Here is a 19770-nt window from a genome sequence, read left to right as displayed (position 1 = left end):
ATTCACAGAACCTTCTAGCATTTACGAAGGATATGATGAGGACTGAACCTCCTTCTATACCATTAGTTTTTCATTGCTTATGGTGCCAGATTACATTTTTGTATTTGGTGGATTAAATTCAATAGGCAGACTTAGTTTGCTTTGCTCTCAGCAATATTTTAAAGTTTCTTTTGGAGAGGGCATGAACTTCTCTACTTTTTCATGGTCACATCATTCCCCATAGCTTATCCTTGTCCCCCAACCTGATTTACACATTTATGCTGCCCACCTGGCTCCAGGGAATATTTGAATTTGCTCCTTATCCACTGTGGGAGGATACTGCATAAGGAGGTGAATAGCAGGAAGTAGAAACATTGGGGGCCATCTTGTAGGCTGTCAGCCACAATGGCTTCTGAAAATTTAAAGCAAGCAATCTTTGTATGTCTTAAATGCTATAATGGATTATCTTTGCCCACTTATTCAGTTTGATTGGTGAATTATGAGAGTACAAGCTGTTGTTTTGCAATCTCATCACTCTACTTTTTCAACTACTTTTGTTGATTCTTCTTCTCTTTCTCCTTCTTCTCATTCTTCTTCTACTGGGGATTGAACCCAGAGGCACTTTACTCCTGAGCTATGTCCCCAACCCTTTTTATTTTTTGAGACAGGGTCTCACTAAGTTGCTGAGGCTGGCCTGGAACTTTCAATCCTCCTGCCTTAGACTCCCAAGTAACTGGGATTACAGGCATGTGCAATTGCTCCCAGTTTGATTCTTCTTCTTCTTCTCCTCCCCCTCCTCCCCCTCCTCCCCCTCCTCTCCCTCCTCCCCAGTACTAGGAATTAAACCCAGAGACATTACCACTGAGTTAGACCACTAGCCCTTTTTATATATTTTTTTTTTCATTTTGAGACAGGGTCTCACTAAATTGCCTAGGTTGGCCTCAAACTTGTGATCCTCCTTGCCTCAGCTTCCTGAGCTCTAGGATTATAGGAATGAACTGCTTCACCCAGCTTGCTTAATTATAAGTAGTCTTAACTCATACTCAGAAAGTATCCTATAACCCAGCCAGAAAGGCAAAGGGAAGCCTTCTGTGTTAGTCAGCTTTGTGTTACTATTACAAAATCAGCTTTAAAAGAGGAAAGGTTTATTTTGGATCACAGTTTTGGAGGCTTCAGTCCAGGGTTGATTGGCTCCATTGTTTCTGTGTCTGTGGTGAAACAGTACATCATAGCAGGAGTATGTGGTAAAGGAAGCTGCTCATCTCATGGCAGCTGGGAAGTGAAGGGAAAGAGGAAGAAAGGGGGTCCCATAATTCCCTTTGAGGATTCCTCCCAGTGACAGGAAAGACCTCCCACCAGGCTTCAGTTTTTAAAGTTTCCACCACCTCCCATTAGTGCTATGAGCAGGAGACCAAACCTTTAACAAGTGGGCCTTTGATGGACATTCCAGACCCAAACTATAGCACCTTTCCAACAGAGACACAGTATTAATTCTCTTTGGTGGGTGTGCTTATGAAAGACATACTGTCTCAGCAAAGGGCCTTTTTCAAAGTAGTACTTAGTACTGAGGGTCAAGGAACCTAGGTCAGGAGATGTTGGCCCAGTATTCGGGGTTTGATTTGGGGATATGGTCTCCCCAGCAAAACGTTTTTGTTTTTATTTCAAATATCTGACTTCTCAGAGAAGATACATTCTATTCAAATATCAGCTACTCAACCATATATGCTGTTTTTAAAAATATTATGTATTATTTTGAATGAGCTGCCCTTGTATTCATTCACTCTGAAAGCAGAATTCATTCCTGTTTAAAATTAAATGACTCTAATTGATTTTTTTTAAAGAGAGAGAGAGAATTTTAATATTTATTTTTTAGTTTTTGGCGGACACAACATCTTTGTTTGTATGTGGTGCTGAGGATCGAACCCGGGCCGCACGCATGCCAGGCAAGCGTGCTACCGCTTGAGCCACATCCCCAGCCCCTCTAATTGATTTTTACCATGCAAATAAATACAAACTCTTTCCTTGAGCACCAGAAGAGAATATTTTTAAGTCAGGAGCAAGTTTTTAATTCATCATAGACCAGTAAACTCTTCTTGCTCCAGTCCAATCAATGATATATTCTATGCCAACCAAGCAGGCATGCATCATCTGATATATGAGATTACCTTTTTAAAAATATTTTTTTATTGATGGACCTTTATTATTTTTAAATATTTTTTAGTTGTCAATGGACCTTTATTTCATTTATTGATACACAGTGCTGAGAATTGAATTCAGTGCCTCATACATGCTGGGTAAGCGCTCTGCCACTGAGCTACAACCCAAGCCCTATGAGATTACCTTTTAATCAAGTGGACTGTGTATGTCCATTTTTACAAAGAACAGATTTACACAATGCGAGGTCCATTGCTAATTTGAAAAATCATGGCATATATATATATATATATATATATATATATATACACATATACATAATAAAAATTTGCATTTTAATGATTTAAGATTACAGTGGCATTAAGTACATTCACATTATTGTGTAACCATCACCACCATCTATCTCCAGAGCCTTTTCATCATCCCAAACAGAAACAAAAACACTCTGTGCCTCTTAAACAACTCCCTTCCAGCCCCTGACAAACATCATTCTACTTTCTATCTCTGTGAATTTGTGTAGTCTAGGTATACTGTATTATATCAGTAGAATCATAGTTTTTGTCATTTTGTGTCTGGCTTATTTTACTTAGTGTAATGTCTTCAAGGCCCATTCGTGTTGTAGCCTGGACCAATGTTGTAGCAGCTCTCTAAAGGCTGAATAATATTCCGTTGTGTGTATATATGTACCACCTCTTGTTTATCCATTCTTCTGTTGATGGATTTTGATTGTTGCCACCTTTTGGAAATGGTAGATAATACTAGTATGAACATTGGTGCTATGTGCATCTGTTTGGGTCCCTGTTTTCAATTCTCTTGGGTATGTACATGGAGATGGAATTACTGGATTATATAGTAATTCTATGTTTAATTTTTTGAGGAAATTCATACTGGTTTCCACAATGACTACACTATTTCATATTCCTAGTAACAATGCACAAAAATTCTAATTCTTCCATATCCTTACCAACACTTATCATTTTATTTCATTTTTTTATAATAGCCATCTTAATTTTAGGCACTGCTAATTTCAAAGACTGTTTTGAGCCAGGCACAGTTGCAAACGCCAGTAATCCCAGTGGCTCAGGAGGCTGACGCAAGAAGATCATGAGTTCAAAGCCAGCCTCAGCAAAGCGAGGCGCTAACCAACTCAGTGAGACCCTGTCTCTAAATAAAATACAAAATAAGGCTTGGGATGAGGTTCAGAGTTTGAGTGTCTCTGAGTTCAATCCCTGGTACCCCCACCCTCTAAAAAAGAGGTCAAATACTGTTTTGATTTTGAGAAAGGAGATATAAAATGAAGTCTGTGGATCTGAGATAGATTTCTCACTTGGGACTTTTTAACAGTTGGCTTAAACAAAATTATCTTTAAACAAATGCACAAGTAGATGGGGGTAACCATGAAAAGCTTCTTACTATGAAAGTGGCTAATTACAAGAAAGGTAGTCATGAGCATGGAGTCACTTCCTGGCTGGTAGCAAGTTCCTTTGCATCTCCAGGACTCAGTCACAGCATCTGTAAATGGGGAAAGGAAGCTTAGCTGCCTGCTAGGGCTGTTGGAAGAATTAAACTAGTTCACACTTGAAAGCCCTTATAATGGTGCCTGGCACCCAGATGCACATCAGGAACTGTGTAAGGGTTAGTTGTTGATGATGTTGTTTATGAACTTGGCCAGAACTGAAACACCATTCCTCTCTCTCCTTGAGTTTATCTTGCTTACCAGAGGTTCAAACCAATCATACTACAATACTTTTCATTTCTAGCAGACATGCCAGAATATATCTGAAATACTGAAACCTTTAAAGGCATTTGTCAAGACATTTATTGCCTCACTAGATGTTAAGTACTTCTTAAAAGGAAAAACTTTGTAGGAGGGAAATAGAAAATTACTTTCATATGGACAGGACTATAAATGGGATTATTTTCTTGGGGAAAATTTATAAATGGAAACCTCTTAATACAGTAAAAGATTGAATTTAAATACCTTTTCTCTTTGAAAATGCCATGCCATGGTCTTCATTATTTGTTATATTTCTAAAGTGCTTTTCTTCCCAGGAAGCTCATTACAAACTGTCTCCTGTCCCGATTTAATTCAGCTCCTTTGCAGGGGAACCACCCTTCAAAATGTACCAGAAACAGATCAGAGAGGCTGCAAATCGAGGCCGGGAGTTGTTTTGCATGGATATCACATTTTATGATGTGTGACACCATTGTTTATCATTAAGGATTCAAATTCCTTCATTCCCTTAGGCAGAATATTCTCATTTATGAGTCTGATTCAAACTAGAGTAGACAAGATGTAGATTTCTTAGAAAGTGGGTTTCTAATGGAAATGGTGACAATCCATTAACAGCAGGAGGGCTAATGGCTGCCACTAAAAATATACTTAAAGATTACAGTAATAAAAACACATATTTTAAAGTGCCTGCTAGAAGTTCAAGAATTTTTTTTTAATGTTGCTGTTAATAATAGGCCACCAGATCCTTTTGGCATTTGATTTTGTCTCATAAATGGGCTTAATCTAAAGTAATGCTGTTGTACTATAGTATTTTTTTATTTGATTTTGAGGGGAGTTGGATGTCTTTGGGCAGAATTATCAGTGCCCTTAATGGAAGGTAAATAATTGGTGTATTCATAGGCATATGGAATTTTAAATCTGGAAAGGATTTTAGTGATCAGCAAGTCATCTCTCTTATATCTACTAGAGGAAACTTGAGACTCTAAAAAGTGATGGGCTAGAGCTTAGGAAGGAAAAATGAGTGCCTGAAGGAATTGATGATGTGCATGAGGTCTTAATATTTTCTCTCCTACATCATCATTGCAGTGCCTGCCCTTCTGCTTCATCTCCCTGCCCAAGACATCTGCATTATCTTCCTGTATTCCTACCATACACTTTCTGATGGTTTGTTTTGTTTTCTTTCCACATTTTTATTGGTGCATTATAGTTGTACATAATGATTTATTGTCACATATTCATGTATGCACACAATATAACAATATAAACTGGCCAGTGTCACTCCCCAGCACTCCCCCTCTCCTACCATATATACATTTTTATGATCATAAAAGTAATATACAGACAACCCTTGGTATCTGCAAGGTATTGGTTGTAGGACTTCCCTTAGATACTGAAATCTGTAGATGTTCAAGTCCCTTATATAAACTGGTGTAGTATTTGCATATAACCTATATAATTCTCCTGTACACTTTAAATCATCTCTAGAATACTTACAATACCTAATACAATGTAAATGTTATGTACATATTTCTTATACTATATTGTTTAATGAATAATAACAAGAGAAATGTGTACATGTTTGGCACAAGTACAATTTTTGGTCTACAGTTGGTTGAATTCACAGATGTGGAACTTGCAGATATGAAGAGCCAACTGTATTCATTATAGAATTATTAGAAAATAAAGACTAAAAGGAGACTAAAAATTACCTGTTGTCCCATCACCCATATCTTTTTCCTTCTACATTATATACATTACTTCTACAACATTTAAATCATGCAGAACATATTCTAAAATTGTTTTTACTTTATAATTGCTCATGAGCATTTTTTTCATATTAAATACTTTTTTAAGAACCTGATTTTCCTCAACTTCTTCGTATTTCATATGGGAGTTGTATGAGATTTCTCTAACCTATTTAGGGAGTTTTTGTTTTGTTTGTTTGTTTGTTTGTTTGTTTCACAGTGCTGGGAATGGAACCCAGGCCCTGTATACACTGGGTGGGTATTCTACCACTGAGCCCTGTTTGCAGTTTTGTCAGTTTGACACTGCACTGAATATCCATATAAACAATAGACATTCACATAGATCTCTGATTATCTCCTCAGGAAAGAAAAAAAATAGCTTTTGCACCTATTGCCAAATTACCCCTGAGAAAGATGCTACTGTGTATTCCTCCTACTTTTCCTGTGCCCTCATCCATCAACAGTAGCCATTGCAATTTTTTGAAGAAAGTTAGGAATCTGATATATAAACAACTCATTACAATCATTTACATCTGTTTGATTATCAGTGACTCTGAACATGTTTATAATTCATTTATAAATTTCTTTTGTGATTGCCATATGGAACATCCCATATTCCTTTCCTATTATGTTTTTTATTTTATTTTTATTTATTATTTTATTTTTATTTCTTATTATGGTTTTTACCTTATTTTTAATTTATAATCTCTATTTAGTATTTATTTATTTATTTATGGTGCTGGGGATTGAACCCAAGGACGCATGCCTGTTAAGCAGACACTCTACCATTGAGCCAAATCCCCAGTCCCTTTAGTCAAATGTTGCAAAAATTTCCCCCTAGTTTTCCATTTACCTTTTATCTTATTTTATAATATTTTTTCAAACTTTTAAATTTTTATGTAGTCAAACATTGACATTTTTCTTTATGGTTTCTTTTATGCTTAAAGATATTTCTAAACAACAAATCTGATCATAGCCCTCCTTTGATTAACATCTTCCCAGGGAGCTTAGGGTGGCAGTCCAGCCTCCTTCTGGAGCTCCAGGCCCAGGCTATTGTCACCCCATATGTTCTAGTCATGCCAAGCAACTTGCACTTAGTACTCTCTACTTTGTGTCCTCTGCTTGGAAAGCTGGTCCTCTCCCTACCAGTCCCCACAAACTTACCATCAACTCTAATCCCTTTTCCTGTGTATTATCAAAGACCCAGATCACACATAGCCATCTGCTTGATTCTTGTCTTCTGCATCCCCTTCTTCTTGTGCAGTACCCAGGCTCCAGAAGATGTTCATAATAATCTGCAGAACAGAATAATCCAAATGATAAGCAAAGTCTAAAATGGCTAGTATTGGTTGAGCTTCCTTAATCTGAAAATACAAAATCTGAAATGTCCCCAAATCTGAAACTTTTTTAGCATTGAATAGATATACAAGTTAAAAATTCTACCTGACCTAATGTGACAGGTCACAGGCAAAGGAAAGATGCACAACAAAAGTATCATGTAAAATTACATTTAGGCTAAGTGTATAAGGTTTATATGAAACATAAATGAACTTTGTGTTCAGACTTGGTTCCCATCCCCAAGATATCTCATTATGTATATGCAAATATTCCAAAATTTTAAAAATTCAAAATCTGAGTCACTTCTGGTTCCATGCATTGGATGAAAGATACTCAATGTATAGGAAAATTGGCTTTGAGGGCTAGTTTAGGATAAAAAGATTGGACTGAGCTTTTGGAGGCCAAGACTCAGCTGTGAGCAATCAAAAGACCCCAGCCACCATAGGCAGAACCCTCAGAAGGTGGTGGAATGGAGCATCTGGGTGTGGGGGTTTGAGCATCAGTCAAAGGGTAGGAGGCCATGTAGGCTGCCAGCACCTAGAGGCCTGGCAAACAGGAACTCGGGGCCAGGACTGAGTTTCCCAGAAAGGTGAAGGACAGTGTCAGGGAAGGGCTCATTTCTGAAAGCACCAAGCAACAGTCACCTGAGGGCCCAGTTTGGAAAACCAATTTTACCATCCAAACCTCCTCCCACCCCCACACTCTTCTCTACCCCAGCAAATAGCATAGCCACTTTCCAGAAACTGGAATCACTTGATTTCTTACCCTCCTATGAGCAACATATTATCTGTTAGCAAGTCCCATTGACTCAACCTTCAAAATATAGCCAGACCATATACTGTAGGATGCCATTTTGATGACATTCTGGAAAAGGTAAAACTGTGGGGCCAGAAAACAGATCTGTTGCCAGAGGTGGGGAGAGAGAATGACTACCAGATCATGAGGGAATTTGGGGGCTGATGGAACTCTTCTACACCTTGATCATGTTGGTAGTCTCCCAACTGTGTTTGTCAGAACTCATAGAACTGTGCATGAGAAAGGTGAAATAAATATACCTTAATGAAAATATGGAGAAAATATAGTGGGAATCCAACCTTTTCTCACCATCATTACCACCATCACCGTTGGGCCAGCTGCCATATAACCTTGGATTCTTATTGAGATTGTCTGTTCTTCATTGGTCTCGCTGCTCCTGCCTTTGATTCAATAAAGTCTATGCTCAGCACAGCAGCCAGATTGCTTCTCAGAAGACAAAAGCAAATTTTGTTATTCCTTTGCTCAGAACTCTCCAAAGGTTTTTCTTCTCCTCAGAGAAGGCCCTACATAAAACAATCCTTTGTTCTTTCACCAGCCTAATAACTCCCAAACCCTCCCTCACTCCTCTCCCACTAGCTCTCTCCACTGCTGCCATGCTGGCCTCCCTCCTCCCCTTGAACATGTCCTGTTGTTCTCATAGTAAAAGATAAGAGTTCCCACAATAGCCGCCAACACACTTAGTAGCACAGCTCTGTGCTACTTCTCTGGTGATCCCTTAACTCCCTCCCTTATCCTGTTCCCCACCCAGCAGACCCCACTCCACCCCCAAGGCCTGCTTGCTCTTCCTAGTGCATACTATGCTTCATTCTTGGAGATTTCTGCCTGGTTTCTACTCAACAGAGTCTCTCCCTCATCTCTTTCAGGTCTTTGCTCAAATAACATTTTTTTCAGGGAGGCCTTTCCTGAGCACCACATTTGTAAATGCAGCCCCCCATGACTACTCCTACTTGCTATATCCTCATCTTATTATTCTCACAGACACAGTTCCATCTGACATACCAAATATTTTGTTTATTATGGGATACCTCCTTAAGTCCACGAGGACAGAGATGTTTGTTTTATTTTATCCTGCCCCTCCAATACTGTTTGCCTGGCAAATAATAGATACTTTGGGGTGGGATTGTGGCTCAGTGGTAGAGTGAGCATGTGTGAGGTCCTAGCATTTGTGAGGCCCTGGGTTCGATTCTCAGCACCACATTAAAATAAAGGTATTGTGTCTAACTACAACTAGAAAATAATATTTAAAAAATAGATACTCAATTAAATTGTGTAGACTGAAGAAAAGAAAGAATCCCAAGAACTAGCAGTGATTGTAATCTTATGTATCAGCATCTCTCTAGCTCAGAATTTTGGCCAATTCCTTACAACTCATGGTCTTTGGCAACATGGAATGTAGTCTATGATGTGGGCACAGGTTTTTGGGGTGGTGTCTTTCCTTCCTGTCTTTCCTTTTTGTTTTGCTGCCACCTGAGACTGCTACGTTAACAGACACCTTCTCTCAAATTTCTCTCTAGAAGCAGATGTTCCAGGAGAGGAGTAGCCGGATGCTACAAGCCTTATCACCCAAGCAGAGCCCTGTGAGCAGCCCAACCAGGAGCCGGTCCCCTTCCCGCTCCCCGTCACCCACCTTCTCGTGGCTTCCGATCAAAACCTCACCTCCCTCCTCACCCAAAGCAGCCTCAGCCTCCATCAGCAGCATGAGTGAGGGGGATGAGGATGAGAAGTAAAGGTGGCTGGCAGGCAAGAGCCACACCACACAGGAGGGGGAGGGGCACTGGGGATGCCTGGGTGGTGTTTGAAGGGGAAGAATCATGGGAGCTACAGCTCAATAGGGAGGCCCTGAGCTCTGCTAAGGGAAGGTTGATCTGTTCTCCCTCATCTTCCACATGGCCCAGCTGGGCTCAGCATGGAGGTTTCCAGCTGGAGAACCTCCATAAACCTTCTTAGCATCCTCTAGAATCACTCTAGTTTAACCTTGCTAAAGAGAGGAGCAGAGCACCCCAGGGAGACTTGCACTGAGTAGGGTGACTTCTGCTTTTATCCATGCCCCCATCCCCATCAAGTAAACTACCTGTGGAAGCGGCTGTTTCCTCAACCTGCTACTTTTGGCTCTTTAAAGGGCCTTGCACGTTGCCTCCTACCACCCAAGCTCTGCCAGAATAAATTTGTTTCCAATAGAGGTGGCAAAGTGCTTCCGAAATAGTCATGTTAAAGACAAATTCCAGTCTTCTCAGTGCAGCCACTAAGACCTGATGTGGCAACACATCCAATCTTTCCAGTGCCAGGACCATGGCTCAGAGCCAAAACCTTGCTTTGGATCAGATATAAAAGGTGATCTAGTGTGAACCCTAACTTCTCACTCAGAGGACAGTGTTGGCAAGGAGAATTCCACCTAAGTCCTGATGTGCTCCTGGCTGTACTTTCTCATTATTGGTGTGACTTTATTGTTTTCCAGAAATTACCTTAATCGGTGGAAACTGCAACAAGGAAAAACATCCTGTATAAAAAAAGAGGAGCTGCTTTGCTTTGGCTCCAAGTTTGGCAGATGAGAAACATCTCTCGAAGCTTCTCCTTAAAGGATGCTACTATGGAATGGCTCTTCCCATTTCTGACCAGTTAACAGTTTCATAGACCTCAAGTAACAGTTTGATGTACCAAACACATAGTATACTGATAGGGGGTGCTACCTGCACGTATCTGTTCTGTGTATGCTCCAAATATGCCACCCCAGGGTGTATACCATATGCAATATGAATATGTGGTGGTGGCATTTTATGATATACTCCTCTCCTGCTCTCCACCCTAATAGCCTGCTGAAATCCTTATCTAAAGAACCATCTGGTTCCCTTGTGACTTGGGCACTTTGTCAAAAGCTCATACCAGATTCTTGTAGAAATATTTTGTCCCAACCAGGAAATTATTATTGTTCTCATGGCCTCCCATAACATTTTGGGGTGAAGGCAGGTTCTGAAGAGTTTTGCAAAGAACAATGGGCTAGTTCTTTGAATGGGCTAGTTATTGCTGGCTATAGCTTTGTTAAATGGGATGAAGACTCTTAAGATTCCTACAGAGTTGTCTGAAGTTACTGCTCCTTTATCACATGTAGGAAATGAGCAGGTAGAATCAAGGTTTAGAACCAAACTCTTGGGCAGACGTAGATATTGCCTCATTATCCTGGTAATGTCAGGCAGAGCTGGGATCTGACTGAGCAGAAGCCCCAACCAGCAACTTGTGGGCAGAGCCCAGCACCTCTTGTGACAGAAGCACCCCTTTTCAGAGGACTTGGGAGCCAGCCTTTTGGGGGCAACTGATGAAGGAAGGTGGCATGTCTTTCCCCTTTGTGTTGGGGTCGAACTACCTCCCTGCCCACCTGGAGACTAGCGGTGTTTATTGGAAAGCAAAACTATGCTGCTAAGCTGGCTTGGAACCTCCTTGTTCCTGGTTTTCTCCAGAACTCTGTAAAGCACTCAAGCAAGACAGAGGGCGAGCAGGAACTTGGTCTTTGAGAAGTAAAGTTCTTTTTGCAGTTAAGGCCCTCCCAGAGCATACTCTACAGAGAGCAGCAAGGGCTCCTTTCTTCCTTTGTGTCCATTTGGCCTTTGCCTTCCACCATGCCCCCAGGGCACACTGTGCATGTGTTGTATGCCTGTCAATTCACGACTGATACTTGTAGCAGTGAAAGGTCAGGGGACCAGCTGGGCAAGAAAAGAGAAACAAGGTGAGAATTAGGAAAGTGAAAAGAGGCTCCTAGAGAGAGAGGAGGAGGATAAAGAACATCCACTCTCTTAAACTATGTCAGGACTTCATTTTGTAGGTGAAACTCTCTTGAGGAGGCCTTTTAATGCTGTGACTCCATGTCCCAGGGTGGGTAGATCTATTTCTAACTGAGTCCTGCTCTGGAGCAAACAATATGTGGTTGATAAACAAGTCTGACTATAAATTTGCAGGCCTTACACAGCATACTGACAGGTGCCACATATGTGACTCATCAGATAGTGCCACCATAGCTGCCAATTATGGGAAATGACTAATAATCTGGGATATTACAGGGATGGGCCCCAACAACTGATAAGTGGGTTCTAAATCTCATCCTCCTAACCTCTAATAACACCTCCCCTCCTTCCTAAGACCACGAGTCTACTGAGAAAGGAATGGGAACATTTCTGCCATCCAAACTTTGTTGATCTTTGGCCATCTCTCAGTCTCTCCCAGCCCCTACCCCCCACCTGCCCTGCACCCAGGAGGAACTGGAGTTGCCCTTTGTTTGGGCCATCCAGTCAACAGTCATGGCCAAGAGCAAGTTAAGGCTGGAATAAGAAATATAGTAAATATGCTGCAAACTTAGTGAGGTAAGCAGAAGTTACAAAAAGCAAGAAAATAGATTTTGTTTTGCTGTAGAAATGGAAGGAAACTTCAGACTGAAAAGAGCTAGATGAGAGCAGTTTAGGATTGTGGATGGGGCAGGTTATGAAGATGGGAAAAAATGGGAGTGAAGAAATGTGGGAGTGGGAGGGTCAGTATTTTCTGTTCCCTTTCCAGGGTTAACTTGGCCCCTAATAGGCAAAGGAGGAAGGTTCCTATTACATACCTCCAAGCTCAGTGGATATGCATGCAGCACAGGTGGCAATCAGGTGTGAGTCCCTGCCTCTCAGCCTTTCACATTTCAGTGCTTCCACATCCTCCTGACAGGAACCCTGAAATCAAATTTTGATCCCTCCTCCAACTAAACAAGTGTGGAATTATAACACCACAGTCACACTGCATGACCTGTTTCTGGCAAGCAAACTCCAGTGTGCCAGGACCTTACAAAGGCAAGGGGAAGCCAGCCTCATGAGGAGAAAGACAGATGGAGCCTAACTTCTGACTTGCTCTGGGTGAAAGAAACAGCAGGGGAATTTCAACCTTTCTCCATGTTTTAGGCTCCTAGAGGCTGTGATTTCATCCTTGAAGGGGAGGGGAACAGGAAGGGCATAGATTTGTTTTCTCTCCATCTTCAGGACTTATTTTGGCACCCAGTCATACCCCAGGGAGAGATGCAAAATGGCATCACTGGCTCAGCTGAATCAGATGAGCTCCTAACTAGCAGACATGTGCCTGTTTCTCAGGCATCCATGCAGCATTTGTCCTGGCTGTCTGATAAAAAAAATAGCTTATGAGGCATTTGCAATTCTCCTTTTCTCTAGACGCCTCTCTAGTTTCTTTGTTGTGTCACTGCAATGTGTCTGGGGACAAAGCCATAAGAAGAGCATACATACTTAAGACTCTGCTGTACATATAATAAGACAAGAAGACGATGATGACTTGTCTGGGTTAAAGCCCGACCTAATGCCCAAGCATTTGCTCTGGTGCTGAATAATGTGAACTACTGGAATCAGTACCCTTCCCCATACTCCTTCTCCATCCCCACTCCTGCTCCCAAACACAGCATTCCCAACTTGTTTATAAATAAAGGGATGCAGAATTGCACTTTTGCCTGTTGTGTTTCTTGAGTGTGCTGTTGTTGTGTGCCCATTTAGAAGCTCTAGTTAAATGTGGAAAAATACAGGCATTAGAGCAGCTGTCCCAGACCTCTGGCTGGCTTTGCCCAGCTGTGGCTCCAGCACCCAGAAGGATCTGACTACACTGTGCAAAATGGGGCCAAGTCTTGAAGTTGCTAAATGCCCCACATCTTGATTTAAAAGCTAAGTTAATAATGCACCCATTAAAAACTCTGGAAAGAGAGAGAGGGAAAAAAAGGTGAACTTACACAGAGCCACCTGGAGGGAAAGTCATGTGGTAAGCCCAGTCGGGAACCTAGATTGTTGGTCTTATTACTCACTTGCTTGGTGACTTTGGCCAACCACTTCACTTCTCTGGTCTCTACTTTTGTAAGATGAGAGTGTTGGAGGAAATGGTTTCTGAAGTTTCCTTTGGCTGTGAAGTTCTATGCATTGCTCCCAAGCTTCTTGAAGCTATCATGCTATCTCTGTGTGACCAGGAGAAAGTGCTTACTTCTCACTGAATAGAAAGCTGGAGAGGTGGTCCTCCAGTCCCCTGGGGTCTCCACAACCAGCATTACTGGTGATCTTACTTCCATAATTGGAGCATCAAGATAAAAGACTCTGACTTTACCTTTCTTACTTTGCCACTTAACAAAATACTTCATGTGTACCTAGACTTTGGGAAGTGGCCAGTTTAATACTTTTCCTTTTGGGGGGGGGGAAATCTCCTTTGATCAGCTGGAGACAGGCAGATGGAGGTGGAGGTGCTAAGTCATGCCCAAATGTCAACAATGAAGGCAGATGTTGATGTTCTGCAAAGTGTGCTTATGCCCTCCCCTCACTCAATTTAGGAGCTTCCATTACCACCATCTGGAGGGGTTTAGCTCTTTGAAGTGAATATAGTTCTAATACTAGCTGGATTCTAGAATAAATAAAGCTAGGGATGTAATGATCAAGGGAATACATTTTAAAACAATACCTGTTATTCATAGACCACATTATTTGGCCTTTTCATACAGATTAAACATGATCTTGACAGATTGTATTTAAAGCAAAAGTTAATTGGTTTTTCTTGACTTTTCTGATACCTCAGACATAATCTCCAGGGGAAAACAGCAAATTCTAAGCTATGATAAAACTCATATTTAAGAACTTTGATGTTTGATGCAAAGAGAATTAACCTTCGTTAATAAACAGAACTCCTTGGAAGAGGTACACTACAAAAAATGTTTCCACGTGTTTCCATTCCACACATTGTGTTGGAGTACTCATTGGCTATTGAAATTGAAAGTTTAAGGGACTTCTCCAGGTATTCAGCAGGAGATGTCCGATAAGACTGCCATCAGGACATTTTCCAGACCGAATATGACAATCTGTACACATATAGGTGTACCCAGTGATCAAATTATTTTAGAAACCATCAAGTACAAACCAACAAATAACCAGTAAAATCTAAAAATACTATTAACACCACAAATATCTGCAGATAATAACTAGGGCATATATTGGGTATTTGTGTACTGCATTACTTGTATCCTAGAAAAGACACCAAATAGGCTAACTCTCAGTTGCAATTGATCAAATGTGGTAAAGTTGATGAGATATATTCAGGATAGGGTTGACTTGTGCTGTTCCCTATAAATCATTTTATTCTCCTTTACTCAATCTTTCTTGGGTGTTAGGGAAGAAGGAATTAATCCACAAGGTTAATGTACTCTATTCATAAAAGGAGAGTTCTGATTAAGGGATTAGGTATAACAAAAATATTAGACATGTAACTTTTCATTTAAAAAGAAAAATGAAATCATACTTGAAAAAATATGGAGTACTCTATCCTTTCCACAAGGACCCTTTTCAACTTACTATACTTGCAAATAATCCTGTTACTCTAAAATTTCCAAGTCTAGAGAAAACCTGTCATCATCTGCCAAGTATGTGGCAGGCCCTGACTCATCACCTACCTTGAGAAGATAACCAGTCTTCCTTTCTTGTTTGGTAGTCATGTTCTACTAGACAAATGTTGATGAGATGCCATTTACTATCCTGATTACAAACTCACATTAACACAAATGATTCTCTGATTTTTCCATTTGTTTCCATATCTGGTGCCCCTAGATGAATGATAGATGAAATAAGTTGAAGAGGTGTGTGTGAGTTTCTTATTGCTGAAACAAATTATGAAAAGTTTAGCGAATTGTGACAATACAACTTTATTGTTTTATAGTCCTGGATTTCAGAAGTCCAAAATGGGTCTTACTGTGCTAAAATTAAGATGATAACAGGTGATGGAGGTTCCTGTCTGTGGAGAATGTAGGGGAGAATCTGTCTCCTTTTCTTTTCTTGACTCATGGCCCCCTAATGTCTAAAATGCTAGCAATAGTCAATCCAATCTTTCTTACCTGACATCATTTTGACACTCTTTCTTCTGACTCCCTACCTCACTATAAAAGCCCTTGTGATCACACGGGCCCACCTGGAAAATCCAGGAAAATCTCCCTATTTTTTAAGGTCATCAGCAATTTTATCAGCAACCTTAATTTCTTCTTGTATTACAACATATTCCAGGATTGTAAGGATTAGGATTTGAACATCTTTAGGGAGTCAATATCCTGTCTAGGGTGTCCAAGGAGAGCAGTTATAAACCCTTAAATTTTCTTCCAGGTTGAGGAACAGTTATCTTCTGGCAGATAGATTGATTTTCTGTTTTTTAACATTTCTATTTAACATTTAAATTCTTATTTGACAGCTAGTAGAGATGACCTTGCTTAAATGTTTCTCAATTCTTGACATCCACAAGAGAAGCATGGAATAGATAACAATGAGATATGTCTGACCCAAATAAACATGCTATTTGGTCCATGAGGATTCCACTCATGAACATAGAGCCATGACCAATACAGAAGGAAATTTAAAGAGTTTTCTTTTCCTATTCCCTTTATATACCCTCCAATCCATACATGACTATCTAAAACAATAAGTGAAAAAGGAGCCAGGTGCAGTGGCACACGCCTGTAATTCCAGCAGCTTTGGAGACTGAGACAGGAGAATTGCAAGTTCAAAGCCAGGCTCAGCAATGGCAAGGTGCTAAGCAACTCAGTGAGACCCTGTCTCTAAATAAAATACAAAATAGGGCTGGGGATGTGGCTCAGTGGTCGAGTGCCCCTGGGTTCAATCCCTAGTACAAAAAACAAAAGTGAAAAAGGAGCCAGGCATGGTGGCACATGCTTGTGATGCCAGTGGTTTGGGAGGCTGAGAAAGGAAGATCGCAAATTCGAGGTCAGCTTCAGTAACTTAGCAAGGCTCTAAGCAACTCACCAAGACTCTAAGCAACTTAGGAAGACCCTGTCTCAAAATAAAAAATAAAAAGGGCTGGGATGTGTCTCAGTGGTAAAGTGACTCTGGGTTCAATTCCTGATACCAAAAAAAAAAAAAAAAAAAAAAAAAAAAAGCTAATCAAAGTCTTTGATTATTAGATATTTGGATATGTTCTTGCTGAAATAAATCCAGGGATATAGTTTATTCATATTCTTCCCTTGTTTTTCCCCCTTGCTGGTCTTTTGGATGCTGGCTGCAGCCAGTTTAAACTGGCACTCATTTCCAACTATCAAGTATCAAGCTATTCCAGGCTCCTTTCCAGAATAACTTATTTTCCTGTCATGGCCCTTGGTCTTTATTTTAACTTAAGGTCTACCAAACATTCCCATCTCAAGTACTCAGTAACATTTGAGTGAACCTGTAGTTTCTAGGAACACAAAGATTAAAAAGGAAAAAATACCTAGCCCCCAATTTCAGTTTAATAGCCTAGCTCTCAGTTCTCTCTTGAGTACTCCTACCTTTGAATCTACTGAGCTCTTAATGAAAAGTCCACGTTTCTGGCCACCAAAACTGATTCTACCAAATAAAATTTTACAATTATTTTACTAACTTACTAATTTTACATTACTTATTAATTTCTTTGGGGTGGAGTGCTCTAACTGTCCCAGAATGCAAAGATTGCCAACTCTTACACAGATTAGGGGAAAATAGAAAAATTAAGGAAATTAATTTAATAGAAAAATTAAAAAAGATTTTCTATCTATTTGAAACCACTCTTTGAGTATGTTGAAAAGAGGAGACTGACAATGTCATCTCTTATCTAGGCCCATGAACAAAGGTATAAGTGACCTACCAAAGTCATCACTAACTTCTCTTCAGAAGCTTGACAAACAGGCCTGGGGCCTCTCAGGGAATAGTTTAAACTTTGGCCAGGGTTGTTTTGTGGATGAGATGGTCACTCCAAGCCTCTAGATTCTTTGATTATGGGGTGTCTGATGGGCATCCCTCACTTGAATAATAAGACACTTATGTGTCCTCATAAACTGTTATTTCATTACCAGTTGAAGCCCAGGAGTAGAGTTTACATATAGGAAGCTTCATTCCAATTATTGCACTAGGTGACAATAATTACCTCTAACTTTAGAAATAATTATGCTATTATATATTAAGCTCTTTCTAAGGAACTATCAAAAGCTTCTGCATCCATCACTGTTAATGAAATCATTAACATGTTTATTTTATTTGAGGACTGGCAAATTCTGTTTGGACAAGAATTCCACAGAACAGTAAGGGTAGCATTGGCCTAGCTTAGAATTTTATGCACAGTATACATGCATAAACATGCATAACAGGCTATGTAGTTGCCCTAAATTTAAACAGACAAGGCCTTTTCTCCTTTAAATTTTTTTCCAATTATCAGTTAAACAGACTATCAGTAAGTCACAAGGATCCTAGGCCTGTTCTGTGCCAAGGAGATGGGTTTGCTGTTCCATAATTCAGATTTAACCAGTGGTTTTTGTGTCACACATTAGAAACTCTTAGAAAACTCAAAAACTACTTCCCAGAGCCCTCTGATGGGGTCTAGGCCTTGGAGCTCCCAATATGGAGGTAGGTTAGGACCCTCTGGGCTATTGTAATACTTCAGCTCAGGGAAAAAGCAAGTCTGAGACTAGCTGAGGTGGATGATCAACAGCTTGTGTAGCAAAGATGAGAATCCATCTGCCAGGAGAAATTGAAAGGAAAAGATCTAAATATCATTTTGTTGTTTTCTTAACCAAAGTGTCATCAGTGGGTAGAGGACAAAGGATTTAAGACCAACATTGAGAAATGACAGTTGCCATCAAGCATGTAGCCTAGTGACTGATGAAAATGGGTGCTTGATGTTTATTTTTAAAAACTCAACAGATGGGGCTCAGTGGCAGAGCACTTGTCTCGCATGTGTAAGGCACTGGGTTCAATCCTCAGCACCACATAAAAATAATTAAAAAAAAAATAAAGGCATTCTGTTCATCTACAACTACAAAAAATTTAAAAAAATTCAACAGAGAAATGACTATAGATAACTGCCCTAATGTGGTTCCACTAGCCACATGTGGCTATTCAAATTTTAAAAATTAAATGAAATTTAAAATGCAGTTCCTCAGTTGCACTAGCCACATTTAAACTGTTCAGGTGGCAACCATAAGGGACAGCACAAATAGAGAGCATTTCCATCATCAGAGAGTTCTAGTGGCAGATGGTGGTCTGCAGAAACCCTTCCCAAAGGCAACCCCTTTACACGATGCCTTATGGTTTATTCATGTGATCAAAGTAAATCTATGTTATTAATGAAGTGAACATCTGAAAATACTATCAACAGATAATCACTTGTAAGCATGCATTATTAAGTCATTTGGAAAGGATTTTGAGATGAAGGACAAGGGAAGTAAAAATATACACTGATGTGCAGTGCCCTGGAGCAGCTTCATGGAATTATTTGATCTTGAGTTGTAAGTATAAACCATGCTTACTCATACTTTATGAATTTCAAACAAGGGCAGGAGCAGCTGCTGCAAGAAAGCCATTCTCAGTCATGAATGATGTCTTAACACAGCAGCTGACTTTTGGTAAAATATACATGGATAATTTTAAAAATTCTGACTAAAATCACAAGTCACTTTCAAGAGTCACTGGTTTTGTACTCTTTGGGCAAAATAGGTAACAAAATGAACATAGTTGATTGCTTCCTACTTTAGGTTTTAAAAGAGTACCATAAAACAAGCTAGGTAAGAGTCTTGGAATCCATGTAATCCAACTCTCTAATTTTATAGACAAGGAAACCAAGGCACAGTTAAAAGAATCAGCTGGTAACAGAATAAACATGACTTCCTTACATTAATGCTCCTAAAGAATCATTCAAATGTAAGGTTTTCCTCAAATTTTCAAAGACTTTGTTTTTAGTGGTAAATACACAATATAGCATTACATGGCTTTTATATTAAACTGAAAAAAGAAGACACCCTTGGGCTGAGGCCAGGGCTCAGTAGCAGAGCACTTGCCTAGCATGTGTGAGGCCCTAGGTTCGATCCTCAGCACCACATAAAAATAAATAGAATAAAGGTATTGTGAAAACAATTTTTTTAAAACAGAAGATACCTCTTCACTACTGAATGTAGAGTGAAAGAATGACACATTCTAAACAACATGAGGACTACCTCTTTTTAATTAT

At 39.9% G+C, this 19770-nt stretch overlaps 1 protein-coding gene across 1 annotated transcript in view; it reads left to right on the top strand.

Annotated features, from left to right (window-relative positions):
* Positions 1 to 10195, top strand: part of Pcyt1b (phosphate cytidylyltransferase 1B, choline) — a 42738-nt gene extending 32543 nt beyond the window's left edge. Inside the window, exon 8 of the mRNA XM_027927445.2 lies at positions 9282 to 10195. Coding sequence (XP_027783246.2) covers positions 9282 to 9494 — 213 coding nt within the window. The 3' untranslated portion in view covers positions 9495 to 10195. The remainder of the gene's footprint in view (positions 1 to 9281) is intronic.
* Positions 10196 to 19770: the final 9575 nt, after the last annotated feature.

Source organism: Marmota flaviventris, chromosome X, assembly GCF_047511675.1.
Source record: "Marmota flaviventris isolate mMarFla1 chromosome X, mMarFla1.hap1, whole genome shotgun sequence".
NCBI lineage: Eukaryota > Metazoa > Chordata > Mammalia > Rodentia > Sciuridae > Marmota > Marmota flaviventris.
This window is presented reverse-complemented; position numbering and strand designations above follow the sequence as displayed.